This window comes from Hemibagrus wyckioides, linkage group LG01 (genome assembly GCF_019097595.1).
Source record: "Hemibagrus wyckioides isolate EC202008001 linkage group LG01, SWU_Hwy_1.0, whole genome shotgun sequence".
Taxonomy (NCBI): Eukaryota; Metazoa; Chordata; class Actinopteri; order Siluriformes; family Bagridae; genus Hemibagrus; species Hemibagrus wyckioides.
The window spans coordinates 6,458,685-6,481,468 of NC_080710.1; the positions used below are offsets into that span (position 1 = coordinate 6,458,685).

A 22,784-nucleotide genomic window follows, 5' to 3' on the forward strand; every position below is an offset into this window, starting at 1 on the left:
GGTCAAAGGCAAACAAAATGGCCGGACTCTGGTTGTGGTCGGTGTCTGTTGTATGAATCGTCTAAAGGGAATAGATCTTCTGAAAATGCACTGTAGAAGCGCGGAGGATTATGTACCATGCAGTCCTCTGCTTTCGGATATTAATCTGATTATTTTTACAGCTGGCTGTAAAAGCTAGGCGACTTCTCCCCGCTGTGCCTTAGTGGCTTCTTGCTAGCCAGGTGGCTAAAAGTAAACACTTAAGCAACATTCCGGTTCTTCTCCTTCTGTTCATTTCACGAGGGAGAAAACCAAAAAGCTCCGAGAATGAACCGCAAAAAGGACAAGGGCTTCGAGAGTCCTCGACCATATAAATTATAAGTATCCAATAAGTGTATTTTCAATATGTCTTGCACATTTACTGTAACCGTAATGACGCTAACATCCCTTCTACCAGAGTGTTATTTTAACATGTTCTGTTTATCCCCTAAATACAACTCACCAGGTGGTGTGTATAAACAACATCAACTTCCAGAGGAAGTCAGTTATAGTGAGTAAAACATTTCCTCGTCTTTATTCTCATGCTTCATTGATTATAGTGAATGAATAAGGCATGTGGATGCACGTGCGTTAGAAGACATGGCTGTTTGTTGTTGATGTTGTTGTTGTTGTTGATGATGATCCTCCATATATTACCATGTGTACATTTCTGGCATTTGGCAGACCCTTTTATTCAGACCAACTTACAATTTATCTCACAACTCCAGAAATTGATCAAATGACTTAGTAGATACCATAATTAATTTATGAACTATACGGTTAAATGAAATGTGTGAAGTTTGAAGTCTGAATGTCTTTAGCCTTGTAAATGTTGGATCTCAACTGTATGTGATGGTCGGATGACCGACTGACTGATGGATTAACAGATTGACACCCAACGAGATAGACTGGAGGGCTAGCTGCTGTCCTAGATAACAAACACTGGTGGACTGATTGGTGGACTGACTGAATGGTTGGTCCAGTGACTGAATGACTTGGTTTGTTAAGTACGTGTATGACTGATGTGATTGTTTGAATGATTGGTCGAGTGACTGAATGACTGGTCGACTGGTGAATTGGCTGGTTGCCTGACTGGTGGACAGAGTAATAATGATAATAAGATTTGCATGAAAATGTCGTGTAAAGGGTACAGCATCCTTGGTTATATTCCGACAGGATCAGTAAAACGTGTATTCATTTGTTTGAATCAGGGCTTCGTGGAGCTGACCCTCTTCCCCACCGTGGTGAACCTGAACCGCATCAAGCTGAACAGCAAGCAGTGCCGCATTTACAGAGTGCGAGTGAACGATCTGGAAGCGCCGTTTATTTACAACGACCCCACGCTGGAGGTCTGCCACCACGAGTCCAAGCAGTGAGCATCGCACTTCATAACCTTGTGTACACTGGTGTTTTGTAGACTTTTGTTATCATTTTTTATCATGAATTTACACTGCCATGCAAAACACGTCTTCACATTGGCTGTCTGTCTGTATCCTGTCTCCTAAATGGAAAATGGTAAGAGGATGTAGAAAGTTAAAGGAAGTGATGAATTAAATTTGATTTCCTCAAAAGCATGAAACAGCCCAGGATTTACATAACAACCTACCGTCTTCTCCAAGGAATTTATTTTTTTCTTTAATACTCCAGCTCTCTCTCTGAATCCTTCATCAAAATTGTCAGTTAGAATTTCAGACGTTATTATTTTTTTAAAGATTGTAGGCAGAATCCAGTATTTTTCATTGTTGTGCCTTTTTTCCTCCTTGCAGGCGGAACCTGAACTACTTCTCCAGTGCTTATGCTGCAGCAGTGAGTGCGGTGGATCCAGATGCAGGAAATGGAGAGCTCTCTATTAAAGTACCTGCTGAACTGTGGAAGCAGGGAGATGGTGAGCTGCAGCACTCGTCTTTACTAGAAATAGTTCACCTTGATAAGAAGAAGCCTGATGATGGATTTTATCAGGGCCTTTTTAGCTTCTTCAGTTTTAATGTTCTAATGTAGGTAAACACAGGAAAATATAAACCTGTGATGTCACTCCTGTTATAGAACCTAATCAGTACATCTTGGCCTTTAGAATAATAACTGATTATTGGAGAGATTAGACAGATTTAATATCAACAGGCTCATTATTTACTTACATTCTTTCAGCAGTAGATGTGAAGACACTGGCTATTATAATTGGTGTCAGTTTTGAAGAAACAGCTACACAGGCTCTATAAACCCCAATAATGTATAGAGTAGTGTGTTTTAACAGTGCAAACATTCCCTCAGATACTATCTGTGTTCAGATAGTAACTTTCATTAGAAAGTGAAAACATATGTTGTTTTTTGTCAGGTGTGTCTAAACAAATCCATAGACGCCACAACAATGGACTTATAAATTGGCAGTCAAACACTACAAATACATCTGGCTTAGCATGATATCTACTATTAATCTTGTGATAGGAAATGTTGTGTTATTTGACACAATCTTTAGGAAGTGCCAATACTCCAATTTGGGCTTTCTCAATCAAGGCCTCTAGCCTCTAGGTATATTTCTGCTCAAAACCATTTGGTCTATAGATGATATTAATTTTAGACATGAATCTTGTGAGATCATATCTCTGCAGTGCTTCATTGTATCTACACTCTGAAAGCTATGAGGTGAATAAAACACAATGGTATGATGCAGTGTTTGGCCTCAGAGAAGCTGCCTGCAGTAAAACTGACACCTGGATTTGGTCCACAGTCATTTATTAGTAGGTCCAACTTTTGTGGCAAATACAGCATCAGCATTGTAACTGTAAAAATTCTGCTATAGTAGATTGTTTATTGTTCTTTAACCACGTTGTACATTTCACTTATAGCTTCAACTAGCTGACTTGTTCACTTCAGTAAATCTGCTATTGTACTACAGTTACATGCGTTAGAAATCAACAGAAAATTACGATCTCTTCTAATGCACAATGTTCTGTGGTGTTTTAACAGAGATGAAGGTACTGAAGGTGTATATCGAATTCTCACTGGACCAGCCCAAGGGGGGGCTGCACTTTGTTGTGCCTGACATGGAGGGCAGCATGGCGGAGAGAGGAGCTCACGTCTTCTCCTGCGGATATCAGAATTCCACACGGTAAGAGAGTGACTTTCTGGAAGCCCACGAGGAAGCTCTGGCATAGTTTTAGTTGTTGTGTATGGGTTGCCAGATCTCAGCATCATTTTCACTCCACTTCCTATTGGACAGAGAGCAGGGAGTCGAACAATACGATTACAGACCAAATATACAATACAATCTGTAGTAGTATTCTTTTTTTTTGTATTTATTTACATGGCTTGGTGTCAGCCTGGTACAATGAATGAAAAACTGGTGCTGGAGACACGTGTTAAAAAAACAAAAACAAAAACAAGAGGTCTTTTTTTATATAAAGACCAGAGATGCTTCCCTGAAATAAAATATAGCTGCTATTTTTTGTCTCTCTATTAATAGACACAAGGTCAGGTTAAATTGTAAAGCACAAAGTACCTTCTAATGACATGAAACATGCATCATTCACACTGTGCTTCACTTTATATAATCACATTATATTATGAGTGTGAGTATTAAACTCAGAGAAACTTAGAGAAACTGACTAATACAAATAGCTACTGAAACGATCATTGTGATCCACATAATTGCGTTTTTGCCATGAATAAAATCTACAAAATTCAAATAAAAGAAACCCAAAGGAAGTGAGTTGGCTTTACAGCATGTCTGATATTTGTTTGTATTTGTATTAGTGGGAATTTCTGTTGACAAATCTTTTCATTTTTAGAGTAGCATGAGATCAAATGTGGTAAATAAAGTACCATATGCCACATTCAGTTATTAATTGATAATGTTTTTTTGTTTTTTTTAATCTTTCAGTAGGTTTAGGCATGTAAAAGCATGTTAATGTGTCATGTGCAGGTTCTGGTTTCCCTGTGTGGACTCGTACTCAGAGCTGTGCACCTGGAAGCTGGAGTTCACTGTGGATGCCTCCATGGTGGCGGTGTCGTGCGGCGACCTCATGGAGACCATCTACACTCACGACATGCGCAAGAAGACTTTTCATTACGTGCTGCCTATCCCCACCGCCGCCCCCAATATCTCACTGGCAGTGGGACCATTCGAGATCCTCGTGGACCCCTACATGCATGAGGTAGGAGTCTGAATTACACACAACACAGCTGCTGGTAATCCATTACATATACATCATCTTGGATTACATCCTCTTAGTGACATCACATTTTCATGATTAATAAATGGAGCTAGATGTGGAACCACTTTTGTCCACTGGATGGCGATGTAAAGCTAATATCAAACATCAGCACTGCTGTGCGGTCAGCTCCAAAACTATTGGCACCCTTCAGGAAAATAGAGTAAAAATGGATGGACTTAAACTCTGTCTATAGATAATCTCTGCAGATCAAGTGCATTCCCTTTAACATTGTTGTGCAGGAAATTGTATACAGATCCATTTTTTTCTGGAGTCATGCTGATGGTGCTCACAATTTGTAGCTATTGACTTTTGGCGAAATTTATTTGGTGTTGGATTTTCTCTTAAGAAAGTCTTCTTTCATGCACACTTTTGAACCAGTTTTTTAAAGGCAATAATCTATAATAGTTGATCAAATGGAATTCGGAAACTTTGAGCTTTGGAGAAATGAAAAGAAAAACTCATGGTTACTTTGGAATTGTTTAAAATCTGTAACATGAGTCTTGTTTCCTCACTGGACTCATGTTAGTCAACTGCTTTCTTTGTTAAGCAGATTACACACCTCGTTCTCCTGAATGGAGATTACACCCTGTTTTATTCTGTTCTGTTTTCATTCTGATCGCCCGCTGCAGTTCGGTCAGTTAACAATGTTTGCTGGACCTGATGTAACGTTGTTTTTCTATGCTGTATGTTTCAGGTGACTCATTTCTGCCTGCCTCAGCTTCTGCCACTACTTAAGCACACCATGTCCTACTTACATGAGGTGTTTGAGTTCTACGAGGAAATCCTGACCTGCCGCTACCCGTACTCCTGCTTCAAGACCGTGTTTGTGGACGAGGCCTACATGCAGGTCTCCTCTTATGCCTCCATGAGCATTTTCAGGTGAGGGAGAAGCTGAAATCTGTGCTGTGATGGTTCTATTGAAATCTAAAATTCTTATAATGTAAACATAATGCTGTTCCGTCATAGATAAAGAGGTAAAATTAAGTAAAATCACAAGTTTTAATTAAACCCAGTTTACTTTGATTTTAGAATCCAAGTTTGTTTCGTCTCAACGATGATTACCAATTATGATTACAACAGAAACAAAAGTAAAAAAACTGGATTTTTCCCCCTTTGTTACAGAAACTAAGCAAGAACCCATGCAAATGGACGTATAGATAGAGAAGGTTGGATAGAGAGGTTAGTTTTAGGTAAATTGAGATAACAAGAGAGATAGATGGGAGAAGTGGACAGATGAGTAAATAGATAGATGGATGAGTGGATTGATTGATTTATGACATCATGTGTGTTTTTCAACCAATTGTGTGTTTGGCTCGCCCCTTTGCAGTACAAACCTGCTGCACAGTGGACTGATTATAGACCAGACCCCAGCAACACGCCGCTGTCTGGCACAGGGCCTGGCACAACAGTTCTTTGGCTGCTATATCTCACGCATGTCATGGTGAGCACACATACACACATCTACATACATCTACATAAATCTACATATACACATCTACATACATCCACATACACACATCTACACACACACACAATCTGCTTGCTCCTTATTCACCAAATGTACAGAGTAACATGTCATTATTTTCGCTACTTAGTCCCAAAGTTTGTACTCATTGTGACTTCAATGCATCATAAAGTATTTTTTAATGCTTTAACATGACGTCCTGCACAGTTCTGCTTCCTGCCTCTCTTCATTTCCTCAACCTTCTGCAGATTTACATGACGTCTAGCATCAAATACAAAGTCCTGTGTGTTTGTGCATCCTGAACGCAACACCCATGCGGCCAAAGTGTGTTGAAATTTCACCAGGTGTGCAACAGCCTGACACAATGCAGCCTCTTATTCTAAAACCCGAATCAGATGTTCAGCCTCCGGTTCCGCTCCTTTATTTGGACTCGCACAAACCTGGTTGCATAACCAAACACGCTGGGTGATTGAGAACAGTCGCCTGCGTGGAGTTAATTGTGTGGTTTAATGCTGTTCGTGCCTGTAATCGGAGACAGACGACCGAGAAACCTGGCTGTCGTTCCAGACCTCCTCCACCTCCTCCTCTCTCTTTATTTCCTCTGCCTCAACATCTGAGTTTTACTTTGGTTTTTCCACAATACAGGAAACCAACAGATGGGAGCTAGGAGCGTTTATTCACATTCTGAACAAATTATGCAAATTTATAGTGCTTTCCTTCTTTTTTCCTCCCACACTGCCACAGTTTTATCATAAATCATGTTTTATTATAATGTTTATTTTACCCACAGCGAGCATTTAATCTGAATTTACATTTCTGTTCACTTTATACCTGATAGAGCCTCATTTGAGATTCACACAGAATTCTCACTGGAGCAGCTTCTTGTGCTATCTTGTCTTTTTTTTTTTTTTTAATTTCATTTCAACCAACTATCAGCATCTTTGCTTCCATTTAAGACTTTCATTTCTCTTAGTTCAGGGCTGCAAACATTTAGCCGAAGGTGAAGGCCTTTATTTGTCACATATACATTACAGCACAGTGAAATTCTTTCTTCAGATATCCCATCCTTGGAGGTTGTGGTCAGAGCCCAGGGTCAGCCATGATACAGCACCCCTGGAGCAGAGAGGGTTAAGGGCCTTGCTCAAGGGCCCAACAGTGGCATCTTTGGTGGTGCTGGGACTTGAATCCCTGATCTTCTGGTCAACAACCCAGAGCCTTAACCACTTGAGCTTTCACTGAATCTGTATTAAAAATCTCTTGGTAAAGAAAATCTGTTCTGAATAGCATTTTACTAATTGTGTTCATCAGCTAATCCCTACAACTGGAGTTCCAGCAAAATTTCACAAGTTATTAGAGGAATTTTCCAGACCCTACTCCAAAGCCTGTGTTTTTCTGTGGACTAGGAAATATTATACTTGATGAATATTGCAAACTTTATATTATGGCCAGCACTCTTACCTGCTTGTTTAAAATGGGGCTTTACTAAGGCATCTATCCACATTTACCACCATGTGATTGTCTTTATGCATTTACTATAAGCTTCAAGCGCCTTTATACTTGAAGTGGTATAAAATTCTACAAATATCATATTCCACACAGTAATAAATTACAAAAGAACCTCTGTCTCTTTAATGTTCACTTTAATTTCCATGTCCATAATGCTCATGCAGTGAAACATGGCTGATTATATAACAGTATAGGACATGAGTCTTTCTGCCGAAACTGCTGTTAGACATCTGCTAATAATTGATTACACACACACACACACACACCGTTGTAAATACAGTGGAAGCTTGGATTATGAATTTTCGCTTTAAGAATTGATTCTTGCAAGAAATTTGTATCAACATAGAAAGCATTTATAGCATAAGAATGAACCGTAAGTTGTGCGTACATCCAGGAGACGTTCAGAAATTGTTAGCGTCAGTGAAAGCTGTTTCAAAAGAGTCAACTCACGATCCCAGCATTACCTTCAGCATGCGTTCAAAAGCTAGGTGATTTCTGGGGTGTTTTTTGTTGACAGATTGGTGGTGTGGGTGCTCTGTTCTATTTTTAGCCCAAGCTTGGTGGGCTTGGTGAGGAACCTTGACATAGAATGCTTGGCTTGGGTCAGTTGTTTGTAAGCAGCCGTACAGTTTACATACGCTTCATATTGGGAATATTGGTCATATTTTTTGGGTGTCTAGAACAGATTATCTGCATTTACATTATTTCTTATGGGAAAATTTGTTTCGCAATACACATTTTAACTCTCCTTCAGAACGAATTAAATTTGTATGCCGAGGTTCCACTGAATATGATTTTGTGCACATTTTCAACAAATGTACCTAGCTGCTCTTTGATGACCATCTTTAAAACTGTAGTCATGCATTTATCTAACTTAAGCCTGGGTCAAATGAGTGAAAAACCTCTCTTCTTCGGCTGGCAGGTCTGATGAATGGGTGTTGAAAGGCATATCTGGCTACATCTACGGTCTCTACCTGAAGAAGACGTTCGGAGTCAACGAGTATCGCCACTGGATCAGGGAGGTCAGGATGGGACAGGGAGGGTTTTTGAGGACTAACCTGAAACAAGTTTCTTTGGAATTCATTGCAATTTTTTTTTTTCGGACAGGAGCTGGACAAGATAGTGGAATACGAGCTGAAAACAGGAGGCGTTCTGCTGCACCCTACATTTGCTGCAGGCAAAGAGAAAGACAGGTAACCCTTAATGTGTGCACAAACTCTTCAGTAACAGACCCACAGAAAACGGTTATTATGCATTCCTATGATACTATTTCATACACTTTTTTAATGTCTATATCATGTTGACTGCTCGGTTAAGGTATCAGTCATAGTCCAGAAATGAACAATGGATGTACACCAACCAGGCATAACATTATGACCACCTGCCTAATATTGTCTTGGTCCCCCTTTTGCTGCCAAAACAGCCCTGACCCATCGAGGCATGGACTCCTCTAGATCCCTGTAGGTGTGCTGTGGTATCTGACACCAAGATGTCAGCAGCCGATCCTTTAAATCCTCTAAGTTACGAGGTGGGGCCTCCATGGGCCCCACCTTGCACCTTACAGGACTTGAAGGACTTACAGGACATAAAGGAAACTTTTGATAGATACTGACCGCTGCAGACTGGGAACACCCCACAAGAGCTGCAGTTTTGGAGATGCTGTGATCCAGTCGTCTAGCCATCACAATTTGGCCCTTCGTCAAACTCAAAGCTCAAATCCTTATGCTTGCCCATTTTCCTGCTTCTAACACATCAACTTTGAGGACAAAATGTTCACTTGCTGCTTAATATAATATAGCTTTAAATAATGGTGAGGAGATAATCAGTGTTATTCACTTCACTTGTCAGTGCTCATAATGTTATGGCTGATCGATGTAAACATAATTCTAACATCATTCACATTGGGTTTATTTCTTCACATCACAAAAACCTGTCTTTTAAACACGAGTGTGTAGACTTTTTATATCCATTATATATAAATTAGACTGGCGTGAATTTGTTCGTGCCGCAGCTGTCAAAGGCTCCACCCATCCAGAACGAGGCAGAGTGTGAAATATAAAATATGTGTGCTTTATTTCAGCCCTACCCCACATCTGCATTTCTCTATCAAACACCCACACACACTGTCCTGGGAATACTACAAAATGTTCCAGTGTAAGGCTCACCTGGTCATGAGGCTGATCGAGAACCGCATCAGTATGGAGTTCATGCTGCAGGTAATAAAACTCTCCATACCCAGAAAGTTCTGCTTATGACCAATACAACACTCATAGATTGATCATAAGAACTGGATTTTATATATTAAAGCTTACAATTCCACTCCTCAGGTGTTCAACAAGTTGCTAAGCCTGGCCAGCACTGCTTCATCTCAAAAGTACCAGTCGCACATGTGGAGCCAGATGCTTTTGTCCACCTCAGGGTTTCTCAAGTCCATCTCCAACGTGTCAGGGAAGGATATTGGGCCCTTGATTAAACAATGGGTGTATCCTTTCGATGGTGCTTGAGGGTTTAAGAACTCCATGTCCACATCATTTGACTATATGAGATCTTATTTGTACTGCACCTGTTGTAGTATGGGTAAATAAGCACAGTATTGGACTGCAGTATTTATGAATTTTTTTTTAAATCATACAGTATATTGTCACAGAGGATCTGTCTTTCTTCCTCATTACGTTGCTTCCTGAGCTCTTTGCTATCAGAGACCAGAGCGCAGTGGTTAAGTTCTTCGGGAGCTTTGCCTTTAACAGGAAGAGAAACGTGCTGGAGCTGGAGATCCGTCAGGATTACACGTCCTCAGGCACTCAGAAATATGTGGTAAGTCCAAGTTTACGTAAAAGCACTGTAATTATTTTCATGCTAGATGTGTAAGAATTCTTAAAAAATTCCTGAAATAGAGTCGAAATGGTTCTTTTCTACTCCTCTGTTTTAAGGAAATGGCTCCAGTAAGAGCTTTAATAATACATAGAATGAAAGTGTAATATACTGAAGGAAAGCAAACAGGAAGGAAAGAGCAATAAATGCTCAAAACAGAAAATTGTTTGAAACTATGATACTGCTTTACTTACTGAAAATGAGGGAACATAACAGGGTTTAATACAAACTATAACTCCATCTAAATAGACTTTCAGATATATTTAACAGATATTTGTTAGGATTTGATTTGGGGTTTAGTTAATAAGTCCCAGACAGATAAAGCCAAAAAAAATGAATGTTATTTTAGTACAGGAAAAATGTTGAATGTTTTTTCTCAGGGCCCTATAAAAGTGACTGTTCAGGAGCTGGATGGATCTTTCAACCACATGCTGCAGATCGAAGAGAACAGCCTCAAGCATGACATCCCCTGTCATTCCAAAAGCAGGAGGTAAAAACACAACAACAACACAGCAGCTGCACTAGATGCTCTCTTTACATTTACAGTTTCTTTAAATTATTTAAAAGAATTTGTGAACGCAAAACTCTTAAGACATAACTGCATCATTTAGTTGTGATCTTTAGATCTGATCACAATGTTGAATGATGAATCTTAAAATAAATTTCCAAATTTTATGAAATTTAAAAAGTTCTAAGAATGATTCTGTGTTTTTTTTTTAAGGAACAAGAAGAAGAAAATTCCTCTGATGAATGGAGAGGAAGTTGACATGGACCTGTCTGCGATGGAGTAAGACTTTTACACCTGTTCTGCCTTTACACTACTCCACAAAATACAGTGCAAAAGATATAGTGAACTGTTAGAGTTCAAAAAGTACAGACCTGTAAACACAGGCAAAGGACAATTGATGTGCTGTAAGTGAATAGAATAGTAAACTGTAAACAGCGTATGCAGTCAAAAAGAGATATTGCACTCACAATACTCACACAGTAAAGTTATTAATGTGTTCTGAGCAATTAAAAATAATATCCTTCTTTAAATATTGTAAACTGTGTATGCTGACGTGAGTTCTGTCCATGAGCCGATTTCTGAAAGTGTGTTTGCCATACACAATGATGCTGACAACTTTTTAACATCCTATCACCAGCAATTCTTTTGCTTCCTGTTGCTCTAAATCACCAGCCCTTGTTTAAATCTTCAGCTGCTGTCACTTCCTGTCGCTGCTGGTGTCAGACGTGTTGAAAAGTTAAATACCACTGCTCTGTTGCTCTAGCAAGGCCACAATGAATGTAAATATTTATGTATATCTTCTTAATTGAGTCAACTTAGATTTAACAGGAAGTTGTGTTGTTTAACTGTTATTTTCAGCCTCACTGAGGTTGGTACTTACTTCCTGCTCCAAATACTGAGCATCATCTTGCAGAATGCTAAACTGGAGGTTATAACCTTCTATTACATGTTTGTACATACACTTTATCGACTACCTTTGGGTTAAAGGGTTAAGGTGATCTGGAGTTAATTTCATAATAGATGTATATAACAGTGATCCCATCGTTTTGATGTCACTAACGATGTGTGCTTCTGATACGTTCAGCGCCGACTCGCCCCTGCTGTGGATCCGGATCGACCCTGACATGGCGGTGCTACGGAAGGTGGAACTGGCGCAGGCCGACTTCATGTGGCAGTATCAGCTGCGGTATGAGCGAGATGTTGTGGCACAGGAGGAAGCCATTGTAGCACTGGAGAAATTCCCCACTGCTGCCTCTCGCCTCGCCCTCACCGACATCCTCGAGCAAGAGCAGTGCTTCTACAAAGTGCGCATGCAGGCCTGCTTCTGCTTGGCCAAGGTAAGGAGGCGAAGGTCATGTCGTCATGAGCAATCTTAAAGATTTATCAAGGAGTCAGCACATGTGGAACCTGAATTCACGTGCCTCTGTTCCATACCCCTCCATTTCACACCTCTCATACCCCACCCACATTGTATTCAACACCTGTAATTCCACAGCTCTTAATTTGACAATAGAGTGAATTGTTATGCTGTTTAGGTGTCATATTGGTATCTGATACCATGCTTGTTTTCTAATACCCCTCACCTCACAGCTTAACAGCTCCTTTGTTTGATCCTGAGCTCATTTGCATTTTAGCTGTTTAGGAGAACTTGATCTTTTAATGTAAAACTACACACTGCAAATGATGAAATACACAAGTTTAAGTGCACATCCTGATCAAAACAGCTGCTAATTAATCACACAGCTGATCATGGATGCAGTGTCTCCTGCTTGGTAATAGCTTATCTTGTTACTATGCTAATATCTTGTTTGTATTACTGCTAAATCCCAGTGTTCAGGATTAATGTGTGTGTGTTGAAATGACTTGCAGATTGCTAACTCCATGGTGAGCACATGGCAAGGCCCTCCAGCTATGAAGTCCCTCTTCACGCGTATGTTCTGCTGCAAGAGCTGTCCCAACATCGTCAAGACCAACAACTTCATTAACTTCCAGAGCTACTTCCTACAGAAGGTACCAGGTGACATGGTTCAGCATTCTTGTATGACACACATAATCATCCAAGCCATGTTTAGATGATATTTCCTGTGTTTTATTAGACCATGCCTGTGGCTATGGCCTTGCTCAGGGACGTGCAGAATCTCTGTCCTAAAGAGGTGCTCAACTTCATTCTGGACCTCATCAAGTACAATGATAACGTAAAAAATAAGGTGAGACTTTGCCTTCGTCCCAAAATTCTGCCTTGGTGTTTGTTCCTACTAGAACTTTAACAATTTTAAGAAATGTTAACGCTAAAACCTGTTGAATCAGTTGTTATTAGACCTTCTGTCTACTCCAGTCCAGTGGTAATACATTTTAAATTTTGCACTGATGCACAAAATATTATAATAGGACTTTTAAACAAGTTTCTGCAAGATTTTTTTTATTTAAGGACAACGTTCACTGTGAGATAATGAGTTTACATCCATATGATGCCACATCCATTCTTGGCTGAGAATCAAGTATGTTATGGAGATGGAGATGAGCCATGGAGAAAGCAAACATACAACAATATATTATATCCTGTACTATATCTTACATGTATTAAAGTATCACAAGGAGGCAAAAAATTTACATTTTATTAAAAACTCAAATATGCGTTTGTTTATTATCTCATACTGGTGTAGCTGTCAATCTTGGTTTTATATTTCATAGATTTAAAAACTCATCATGGTCATACATGACAAAGAGATTTCAGTACTCACGACACCTAGTTAAAATTGTTCCTTCCTCTGCTCTTCAAGTTTTCGGATAACTACTACCGCGCCGAACTGATCGAAGCCCTGACCAACTCCTTAACGCCAGCCATCAGCATCAACAACGAGGTACGCACAGTGGACAGTCTGAACCCCGATGTCAAACTCATCCTGGAGGAAGTAACACGCTTCCTCAACATGGAGAAACTGCTGCCGAGCTACAGGAACACCATCACCGTCAGGTACACCCAGATGAGGACTGGGTTCAGTCGGAATTTAATTCTGGACATCCACGTGTAGTTATGTGTCTTATAAGATGATAGAAAGTGTGGAAAATAATAATTAATATTTGTTTAATCTTTGAGAAATTGCTGATTTATTATTTCTCTTGGTATAATGTAGCTTACAGATGTTAGTGTAGTAATATTTTATGATATACCTTTTTAATAGTTAATTAAAGGTTTTAATTAAGGTGTATATATCATTGATTTCATTGGTGCAGGTGGTGTAGATATTAAGTGATGAATCTCAGTTATATGTACCAATTAGTCTTATAGTCTAATAGACCAATTGACCAATAGTCATATAATTTGGGATGATTTGCTGCTTTTTTTAATATAGATATTTCAGTGCATTTTCCTGAGAGTGTCTTGCACTAATGCAACACTAATAAACAGACTCTGGATGATGGATGTCTTATTATTTGCTCTAAGCAGCATCATTTTTTTTTTTTGTGACAAAAAATGCTAATATATACATATAAATTACTGTATGACTCCATAAGTTTATATTCTACTGATGAGGTCATCTTCTTAGCATGAATCTTTATCGAAACCTCAAACCTTAAGGACATTCTAACAGTTTATCAGCAATGAGCACAAGATTTTTCACTGAAATTTCAAACCTCTTCATTTTAATATCTTGGACTCGGAGAGAAAGGGTCATGTGTATTGTGTGTCCAACGTTGTGGAAATCTTTTGGTCTCTTCAGGTAATAAGGTTAACTTGTTATATTCTCTGTTGTAGCTGCCTGCGTGCCATCAGGATGCTGCAGAAGAACGGCCACATACCCAGCGACCCGAGCCTGTTTAAAGCCTATGCGGAGTATGGACATTTTGTGGACGTGAGGCTTGCCGCACTTGAGGCTGTGGTCGACTATACAAGAGGTTTTCCTTCTTATTTACCTGCTATTCGGTCTAAGCATGCGAAGAAAGAATTTCACTGTGCTGTAATGTATATGTGACAAATAAAGGCTGTTTCATTTCTGTTTCAAGCATGAGGTACATGATGCATTTGTATACTGTGCGTTTACTAGCATGTGACCTCTACTGAACTCCACTCACTGGCCACTTGTAGAGCCCTGGGTGTGTGTTGTACAAACATCTACATCACTGCTAAGGCTTGCTGCTGCCTTGCGGAAAGTGGCCGTGGATCTCCATGGCTGATGGCCAATCACGAGATATTAAAACTCAAAGCCATGGCCCAGTGTAAATGTTAGAATGCTATGGTACAGTGTCCGTATCAAAACACTTGGAATTTCATAGGATTTAATAGTTTTTCTTCCTGGATACACTTAAAGACAAGCACCACTGTGTGCTAATTCTTAGGAAATGGGAGTTCCATCAATCTTTCAGGGCTTTATGACAAATCATAAAGAAGACATTTAAGGCGGTAACACCAAGCAGAAGTCAGCATTTCTTGGCTGGCTGAGCAGCACAGACTTCAAATTTATTAATCCATCTCTGCAAGGCGTCTGAAAGGAGGCCTTGTGTAACACGGTGTGTGTATGATTTGTTTATTACAAGTTGACAGGAGCGCTGAGGAGTTTCAGTGGCTGTTGGACATGGTCCAGAACGATCCTGTGCACTATGTGAGGTCAGTCATGTTAGTTATTGAATATAATAAACATATCCTTATACCATAAATGACTAATTAGCTAGATTTTGCACCCCGCTACTTTTTCTGATACTGGAATTTTTTCCTAATTGCTTTTTGCAGACATAGGATTCTAAGCATGTTGTCCAAGAATCCCCCCTTTACAAAAGCAGCAGAATCTCCTCTGTGCACCGAGGCTCTCGTGGACCAGCTCTGGAAACTGATGAATTCTGGTGAGACCCAGCGGAAATTGTTATAATCAAACACGCCTGTGGGCTGCAAGGTCAGAGGTCATGCTTCCTTCACTGAGTCTGAGAGATACAGAGGTCATACCTCCTTCAAGAAACTTTCCCGGTTCCACTTTAGTCCCAAATGCTGATGCAGGGGTTTATAATCACAGGTTTGCTTTCACATAGAAATTTTTTTTTGGACTATTTTAGCATGGTAGGTATTACGTTAATTTGCTGAGTTTTTTTCTTTAATACTGACCCTCAAGCAGTGAACAACAGTGGAGCTTTTCTTATACAAGAAGATTTTAATCATGCAGACTGGCACAAGAAAGTAGAACTTCTCAATGCAAGTTCTCGGAAAATCATATCTGTCAAGCCAGTTATATAAATCCCATTACTTGGCATGAAGCACAGAAGCACGTTTAGCTTTCACAACCGAACCGAACCGAACCCACTCAAACCGGACCACAGTTTACAAGCTCAGTTCTCTGACCTGTTCTATGAGTCTAGATTGTGCTGAACTATGAGGGAAAGTGACCAGAAAATAAATAATTTAAACAACCTTAGATCTGCAAGTACAGATGAAGTTAAAGTTTTACACACACAAGACATTCAGACTTTATTTTTCACTCCACTCATTTCATGTCACTTTACTTCCTGCAGATCAGAGCCTCTGCTTTGTACAAATGTGAGGACATTTTAAAACCATCGATTACATATGTATATTTGAGCGGTGTCCTCGGTGGCTGAAGCGCTGAAGCACTGCCCCGGTTTACTCAGGGATGCCTGGTATTTATTTAAAATAAGTACAAGATTCAAGAAGAAAGCGCTGTATTCATTTAGGTGCAAAGCTCACTGTTGTTTTTGGATTGGTTCTTCGTGTCATAATATTCAGTCATTCTGTACACATCAAATGTCATTATTTACACACTAAACAAACAGGTTTAACTTTCTTTTGTGTGGTCATCTGAGGGATTTTGCAGAGTGAATTAGCCTAGTGTTTGCAGTTTTCAGCTGGTCAGTGGCGTAATGCAGGCGTTTGATAAAGCTATAATTGAAAACACAACTCAACTTCTGTTTCAAGCCTGAACACTTTTTTACTCAGCATCATCTTTCCTCATGCACACTGCTGATTTATTCAGCCCTCCCAAAGCATATGCATGTGCCTCTCTATGCCCTGCAACATGGAAAATCTCATAAAAAGTGATTTAATGAAAAACATAAGGCCTTCCATATCCCGCGCAGGACCGACTGGCTGCACTTCTTACAGATTTAGTGCTTTCACAAGTCCTGGCAGTGATTTAAACAGTTCTGCTCTTATTGTAGTCACTTTTACTCTTTGAGGCCTCACTACTGCACTTTGAAGCTCATGTTCCAAGAAAAACAAGATCCAGCACCTTGCTTTTGGTGTTGTTAAAAGTTCAAAAGCATTTGCACGGTTCGTTGTTCCAGTTTTCACACTGTCAGTTTTTCGTGCTGTGTTACGAGCTCCAAGCCTCTCACAGATGATCACGCTAACAGAAGCAGCTGTAATGAAACAGCGCACACCGCATGACTTCACAGATCATGAACCTGTGCCTCTTGTCAAGGAATAATGATTTATGATTCCATATGGTTTGTGTATTTATTTGTACAGAGAAGTGAAAAGAGGTTGAGGCTTAAAGAACAGAAGGGTAACTTGGTAGAGCTATGAGAGCTATAGACAAATAAATGTATTAATAATCAGAAAAACAGAAACTTTTAGAAATCCAGGTTCAGTGAATTTACAAATTGGAAACAATCCTACATGTACCACTCTTTTCCCTGGTACACTGCTGTGGCCTGCATTTGCATATGAAAAATGATAGGCTCTTATATTTTTTGATAGAGTAGTGTTTTAATGTTTTCATGACCTCACTCCCACTGAAGTTTTTTATCTGAAGTGTTGTCAGCATTCTGCGTACTTGCAATTGCATTCTTATTGAAGTGTCTGATCATTGGGGAGTGAAAAGCCATAGTTGTTACCATACCATATCCCACTGCACCACTTCTCGGACACGTATACGAGTCATGAAGAAACACAGCATTGCCTGAAACGAAACCTGGATTAGCTATGGACATTTGTCTTTACCCAGGTACCTCCCATGACTGGCGTTTGCGCTGTGATGCTGTGAACCTGTACAACACTCTGTTTGGTCTGACCAGGCCCTCATGCCTGCCTCTGCCTGAACTCGGTCTCGTCCTCAACCTGAAGGAGAAGAAGGCCGTCTTGAACCCAACCATCAAATCAGATTCCGAGGGTCCTGAGCTTGTACCTGAGATGGTCTTCACTAGCAGTGTGAGTACACGGGACTTTGTTCACTTTAGGCCATGTTCAGAGTCTGTGATATAAGTGTAATGTTGCATCACTCACTATATATTTAGAATTTCAGATTAAAAAAAAAAAAAAAAACCTGTATGTAGTCTACACCTCCTGAGGTTGCCAGATTTTTCTGGAGTAGAAATGGGGTTTTTCTTTCTCTAATTTCTAGCCTACTGCCTTTAAACACAAGCCTTTACCCTTAAACAGCATTGAAAATTTCATCTGCACAGCAAATAAAGAGCAAAAACGTACAGGGTGTGCATTTAAAATATACATGCTGTGCTTGGTGCAAGTTAAAGGGCTTTCAGTGTTTCTGTGACTTAGAGCAAGGCATTTTCTTTTTCACCACCAGCTGCATCCTACAGTGATAAAGTCCTAATACTCGAATAAATGTTCACTGATACACATGCATATGTACATACACTCACTGAAAGTGTAGCTGGACGAGTGGTCGGCGATTGTATTTATTTTATATTTACCATGGCCTGTCTGTTTTTTATCCTGTCTAGAAAATAAGCCAAGAGTTGAGATTTCAGCCCCTAAAAATTCTTTTTGTTCTTAATGTAGGAATTTTAGTCAAAATCATTGTAATCTTTACAAAAGTTAGTAGTTCTTAATATAAATACAGACAGATTGGGTGAAAATATAAAGGAACTATACACTATATTTACGTTATTCAGTTTAAATATATCGTATCTCATTTATTGTTTTCAGGGAAAAGAGGAGCATGTTGTGATGGAGCCGGTTTTAAGCGGCTTAGCCCTCACTCCACAGGGCCTGAAGAGGAAGGCTGAGACGCCTTTGGCTTCGCCTCCTGAACCTGGGCAGGTGCTGCAGGACGAGCCAATGGGAAAAATAACCGCCAAGAGCAGAGTGAGTTACTGGGGTTCAGAAACAGTTTATCAAGAGATTTTTTAGTGTTTTGGCTCATCACCATTATCAGCCTGTTGAATAAAACCTTGTAACTTCAGTCATAATTTAAGCATAATGTTTCAGTCATATATTGTCAGTGCTCATATTCTCACATTGCTACCATAACTTTCACAGAAATCTTGCTTTGGTGAATTGAAGCGGTTACCTTCTCTGAGTACGACGCATACTGATCCTTAAAATGTGTACGAAATAAGAAACTGTAGAAAACTATAAGAAGCCTGTCCTTATGCTGTACTCTGAATAAGAGTTAAAAGGGAACCCATCCTCATCTAGGAGACACTGGAGAGGGGGACCAAAACACTCTATGCCCATGTGTCTGTGAAGATTCTTAGTTATCCAGGTGCGCTCATCTATTTCTGGAAGTTGAGTCATATCAACCGGACTTCTTTCTAGTTAGATCAAAACTCATCCAAGCAGCTGGATCTTCTTCAGTCTGAAGGAAGTTCCATGAATTTCTATCCTCCTGAGTCAAGGATCCTTCCCTCCCTGGATAAATCTATGCCCATGAAACCTACAGATCTGCTCTTTTACCTAAGAAAAAAAACTATTCATAAAAGTTTTGACTAAATGTGTTATCCACATGGAGGTAAACACTGAGACTGTGTCTGAGTCCCAATCACTAATTGGAAGGCTGTTCCATAACTGCATGGCTTTGTATGAAAAAGCTCTGCCCCCTCCTGTAGCCTTTACTACTTGAGGTACCAACAAATATCCTGCACCTTTTGACTGAATTAAGAGTTCACTTTCTGTCTTGTCAGAATATAGACAGTGGAAGCTTATTATCTTCCTCTTGACACATTCTTCATTTACACATTCTTTAATCTTATTAAGCTAGTGCCTCTCACCTGGCTTTGCTGAACTGTCTGTGTGTCATCAGCATAACAGTGAAAGCTAATACTATGTTTATGGATAATTTTACAGAGAGGTTATATATTTAAGAAAAGGAGTGGGGATAAAACAAAACCCTGTGGAACACTGAACTTTTTACATCTGCATCTACCATTTACATCTACAAACTGATAACTACAGTCAAATAAGCTTTGAGTCTGGAGAGGGCCGTTCCCTTAACACCATCATTTTCTACCTGATCAAGTAGAATAGTATGATCAGTTGTGTTAAAAGTTTCACTCAGATCAAGCAACACCAGTAAGGAGACACAGCGCTGATCAGAGGCCAGTAACGGGTCATTTACTACTTTAACCAGCGCTCTCTCTGTCCTATGAACTGCAAAACACTTATCACTGTTTGTTCTTCTTCTCAGTTTCCCATGCAGGAGGATGAGGATATTGACATGGACACAGTTCATGACAGTCGAGCATTTATCTACCATCATCTGAACATGCTGGACAGACCATCAACACCAGGCAAGCTACACATCCACACATCAGCAAACCACATGGGGGAACTTCTACTGGACATAAGAGCTGCAGTGATTGTCCAGAAAAAATGTAATATTAGGAAAATGTTAAATTGGTTAAAGGTTAACAAAACCATTAAAATATACAGCAAGATAAAGCACATGAATTTTCACTTGTAATCTGGCATCTAAAGGGAATGTTGTTCCAAAGCAAATTCATGACCAGCATAACCTGTGTAAAAAAATATTTGTTACAGCTGAGGATTTAAGTTTGTATTTCAGCTGTAAGTTTAAACTATAGTAGATATATAGTAGATTCTAGATCTAAGCCCACCGTAGACTGGCTAGTAGAAAGCACATTCTGACCCAATGCACTCACAACGCATCTGTATCTTCTGTTCAACCAGAGTCATTTTATATTAACAGGAGTAAATGGCATCAGTTATCTAATGTAACTTCTCTGATATGTTGCCATTAAATTGTAACTGAATGAAGGTTATCCGTCCCTCTCCATGAATGAATCAGGATATAATGAACACAGGAGACATGAGCCTAATTCCAACATCATGTATATTTCTTTAAAAAAAAAAAAAGAAAAAGTGATTGAAAGTATTGAATTTCCTTCGACAGGTCGAGAACCTCCTGTCATGGAGCAGACTGTCATGCCCATGCCAGCCACGCCTATCCCAACGTTTGCTAAGGAGGGCGCTTCCTCTTCTTCCTCCTCCAAGCACCACCACCATCACCACCACCACCATCATGAGCACAAGAAAAAGAAGAAGAAGCACAAACATAAGCACAAGCACAAACACAAGCATGAGAGCAAGGACAAGGACAAAGAGAAGGAGCGCGACCTCCACAGCTTTGCTAACAGCCCAGCCAGCGGCCGCTCACCCTCACTGTCCGACTGACACCAGTTCCACCGTGTGCTATCCCTAAACACTGTTTCTACCTGAACATGTTGATGTTTCCTCAAGCTTTTCTTATGTCTTGCTTGGAAGGAGAAAGACCTTCATGACGAATCAGTGCCTCTAGAAACTTACATTTTTCCTCAATCCACCCCTCACCTGAACTCAGTCTTGTGGGAGTCTTTAAGCAACACTTCTCTCAATGCAGAACTAGTCGCAACTAGTTATTAGTGTTTGCCAGTCAATTGCAGTGCAATTCTGAAGCTTGGGCTAACGTTAGCTAACATTGCTATGTTTTGCCTGAGCATTAATATAACATCAGTACTGTAGCTTCAGCTTTGCTAATGCTGCAATTTCCCATTTAAATCAGTAGCTTGGTCAAATCCTTATCCTTATCCACTGTGCTGAATACATGTTCCATTAACTTTCATTAAAGACGTTCCGATTGAGTAACTAGCCGAGGTATTGTATGCTAGCAGAATAGATCTCCAAAATGTTAAACAATGCATGATGCCCAAATTTAGTCTTCATGCATTTTGCATCAATATGCTAGTCTGTTGGCCCGCAGGTTTAAAGAGCAATAAGCATTCCTGGCTAGTCAAATGAAATGTTTCTGTATCATACCTCTTCCATACTGCTCTTCCAATGCTGGTTTTGTGTTAAAACTTGAAATAATGGCCCCTGTTTGTCTCAGAAGTGTTTTAATTGTGAAAACTCTCAAACCCTCAACACTGGGGCTGTATGTCGTTGTGCTTTTTAAAAATCTTTCTTAGCTATTATCATGGCTAGTTCACTCAAGCTAATGCTTAGACTCTGCTTCTTTGACATTTACCTTGCACTTGATCTGTCAGATCTTTCTGTATCGAGACAGCAGCCATGTCCAGCAGCTGAAATCCCATTTAACTACAGCACTGGTTGGGTGGAAGACTGGTGGGGAAGGGGGTTTTATAACATGACCTTTTCTGAAAATTTGTAAATGCAATAAATTATACCTTTTCTAAAATATTGTGCTTATTTCCTTTCTAAAGAATCTGTAAATTAGCGCATTAGCAGTCAGCTGGTTGAGGTTAGTTATAATGTTGTCTAACATTAACCAAAACACCAGCATAGCTAGCTGAGATAGCTAGCATGTTTGTGTTAGTGAGGTGGTGTTATGTGCTATGGTAATGTTGCATATAAGGAAGAAACCAAAACAAGGTTCACATGAATGAGTATTTTACTGCCAGTATGTTGATACTTGGAGGTAAACAAGCAGGTGAACAAAACCAAAGTAATAAACAAAACCCAAGACTTACTCTTTAAAGAAACCTAAATCTTTCCTACCATAAAGAAACCACAGAAAAGATTTACACTATGGAGTAAGCTGAAATTCCCAGAATTAAAATCTCAGAAATACAGTTTTTATTTAAATCAAGTCAAAGACAAATGTCCTTGGATTCCCAGGAGACATTAGACACTTTAAACTTGGACAAATTAAACATTTATTCAACCCCAGCTCTCTTGCCCTAGCTGATAACTGCTAGATAACTGCTAGTGAGGTGAAGAACCACTTAAATAGTTCCACTTAAATAGCTAGATCTCTACAGTGTAATTATGTAAAATTTGTATTTTCTTATGTTTTAAGTAGCTACTGTTTAGCTTAGTTGTACTACACTAGGCAACCTCCTACAATGTAACCAACATGAAACTTTTAGTCGTCAAGCTAACTAGCAGTAACTTCTAATCCATCTGCGTTTTCTGTACCACATACAGTATCCTGAATCTGGAGACTATCCCAGGGGACTCGGGGTACAAGGCAGGGGACACCCTGTATAGGGTGCCAACCCACCA

General features: G+C 39.7%; 1 protein-coding gene across 1 annotated transcript; it reads left to right on the forward strand.

The window, feature by feature from the left end:
• Positions 1 to 21,959, forward strand: taf2 (TAF2 RNA polymerase II, TATA box binding protein (TBP)-associated factor). The gene is made up of 26 exons (XM_058395355.1): positions 1 to 356; positions 475 to 529; positions 1,230 to 1,390; positions 1,785 to 1,903; positions 2,983 to 3,124; positions 3,938 to 4,169; positions 4,924 to 5,108; positions 5,557 to 5,670; positions 8,123 to 8,222; positions 8,308 to 8,393; positions 9,281 to 9,416; positions 9,528 to 9,682; positions 9,900 to 10,014; positions 10,452 to 10,561; positions 10,793 to 10,858; positions 11,664 to 11,916; positions 12,449 to 12,589; positions 12,676 to 12,786; positions 13,360 to 13,553; positions 14,337 to 14,476; positions 15,116 to 15,185; positions 15,309 to 15,418; positions 17,530 to 17,732; positions 18,471 to 18,629; positions 19,951 to 20,053; positions 20,677 to 21,959. The coding sequence occupies exons 1-26, from the start codon at positions 307 to 309 to the stop codon at positions 20,955 to 20,957; spliced, it is 3,591 nt and encodes a 1,196-aa protein (XP_058251338.1). The 5' UTR covers positions 1 to 306; the 3' UTR covers positions 20,958 to 21,959.
• Positions 21,960 to 22,784: the final 825 nt, after the last annotated feature.

What these genes read in the sequence shown, in the direction of transcription:
- taf2 (XM_058395355.1), top strand. Translation starts at nt 307, where the DNA reads ATGAACCGCAAAAAGGACAAGGGCTTCGAGAGTCCTCGACCATATAAA. An exon ending in TGCCACCACGAGTCCAAGCA is followed by an intron (nt 1,391 to 1,784) that starts GTGAGCATCGCA and finishes TCCTCCTTGCAG; the next exon opens with GCGGAACCTGAACTACTTCT. An exon ending in GTATGGAGTTCATGCTGCAG is followed by an intron (nt 9,417 to 9,527) that starts GTAATAAAACTC and finishes TCCACTCCTCAG; the next exon opens with GTGTTCAACAAGTTGCTAAG.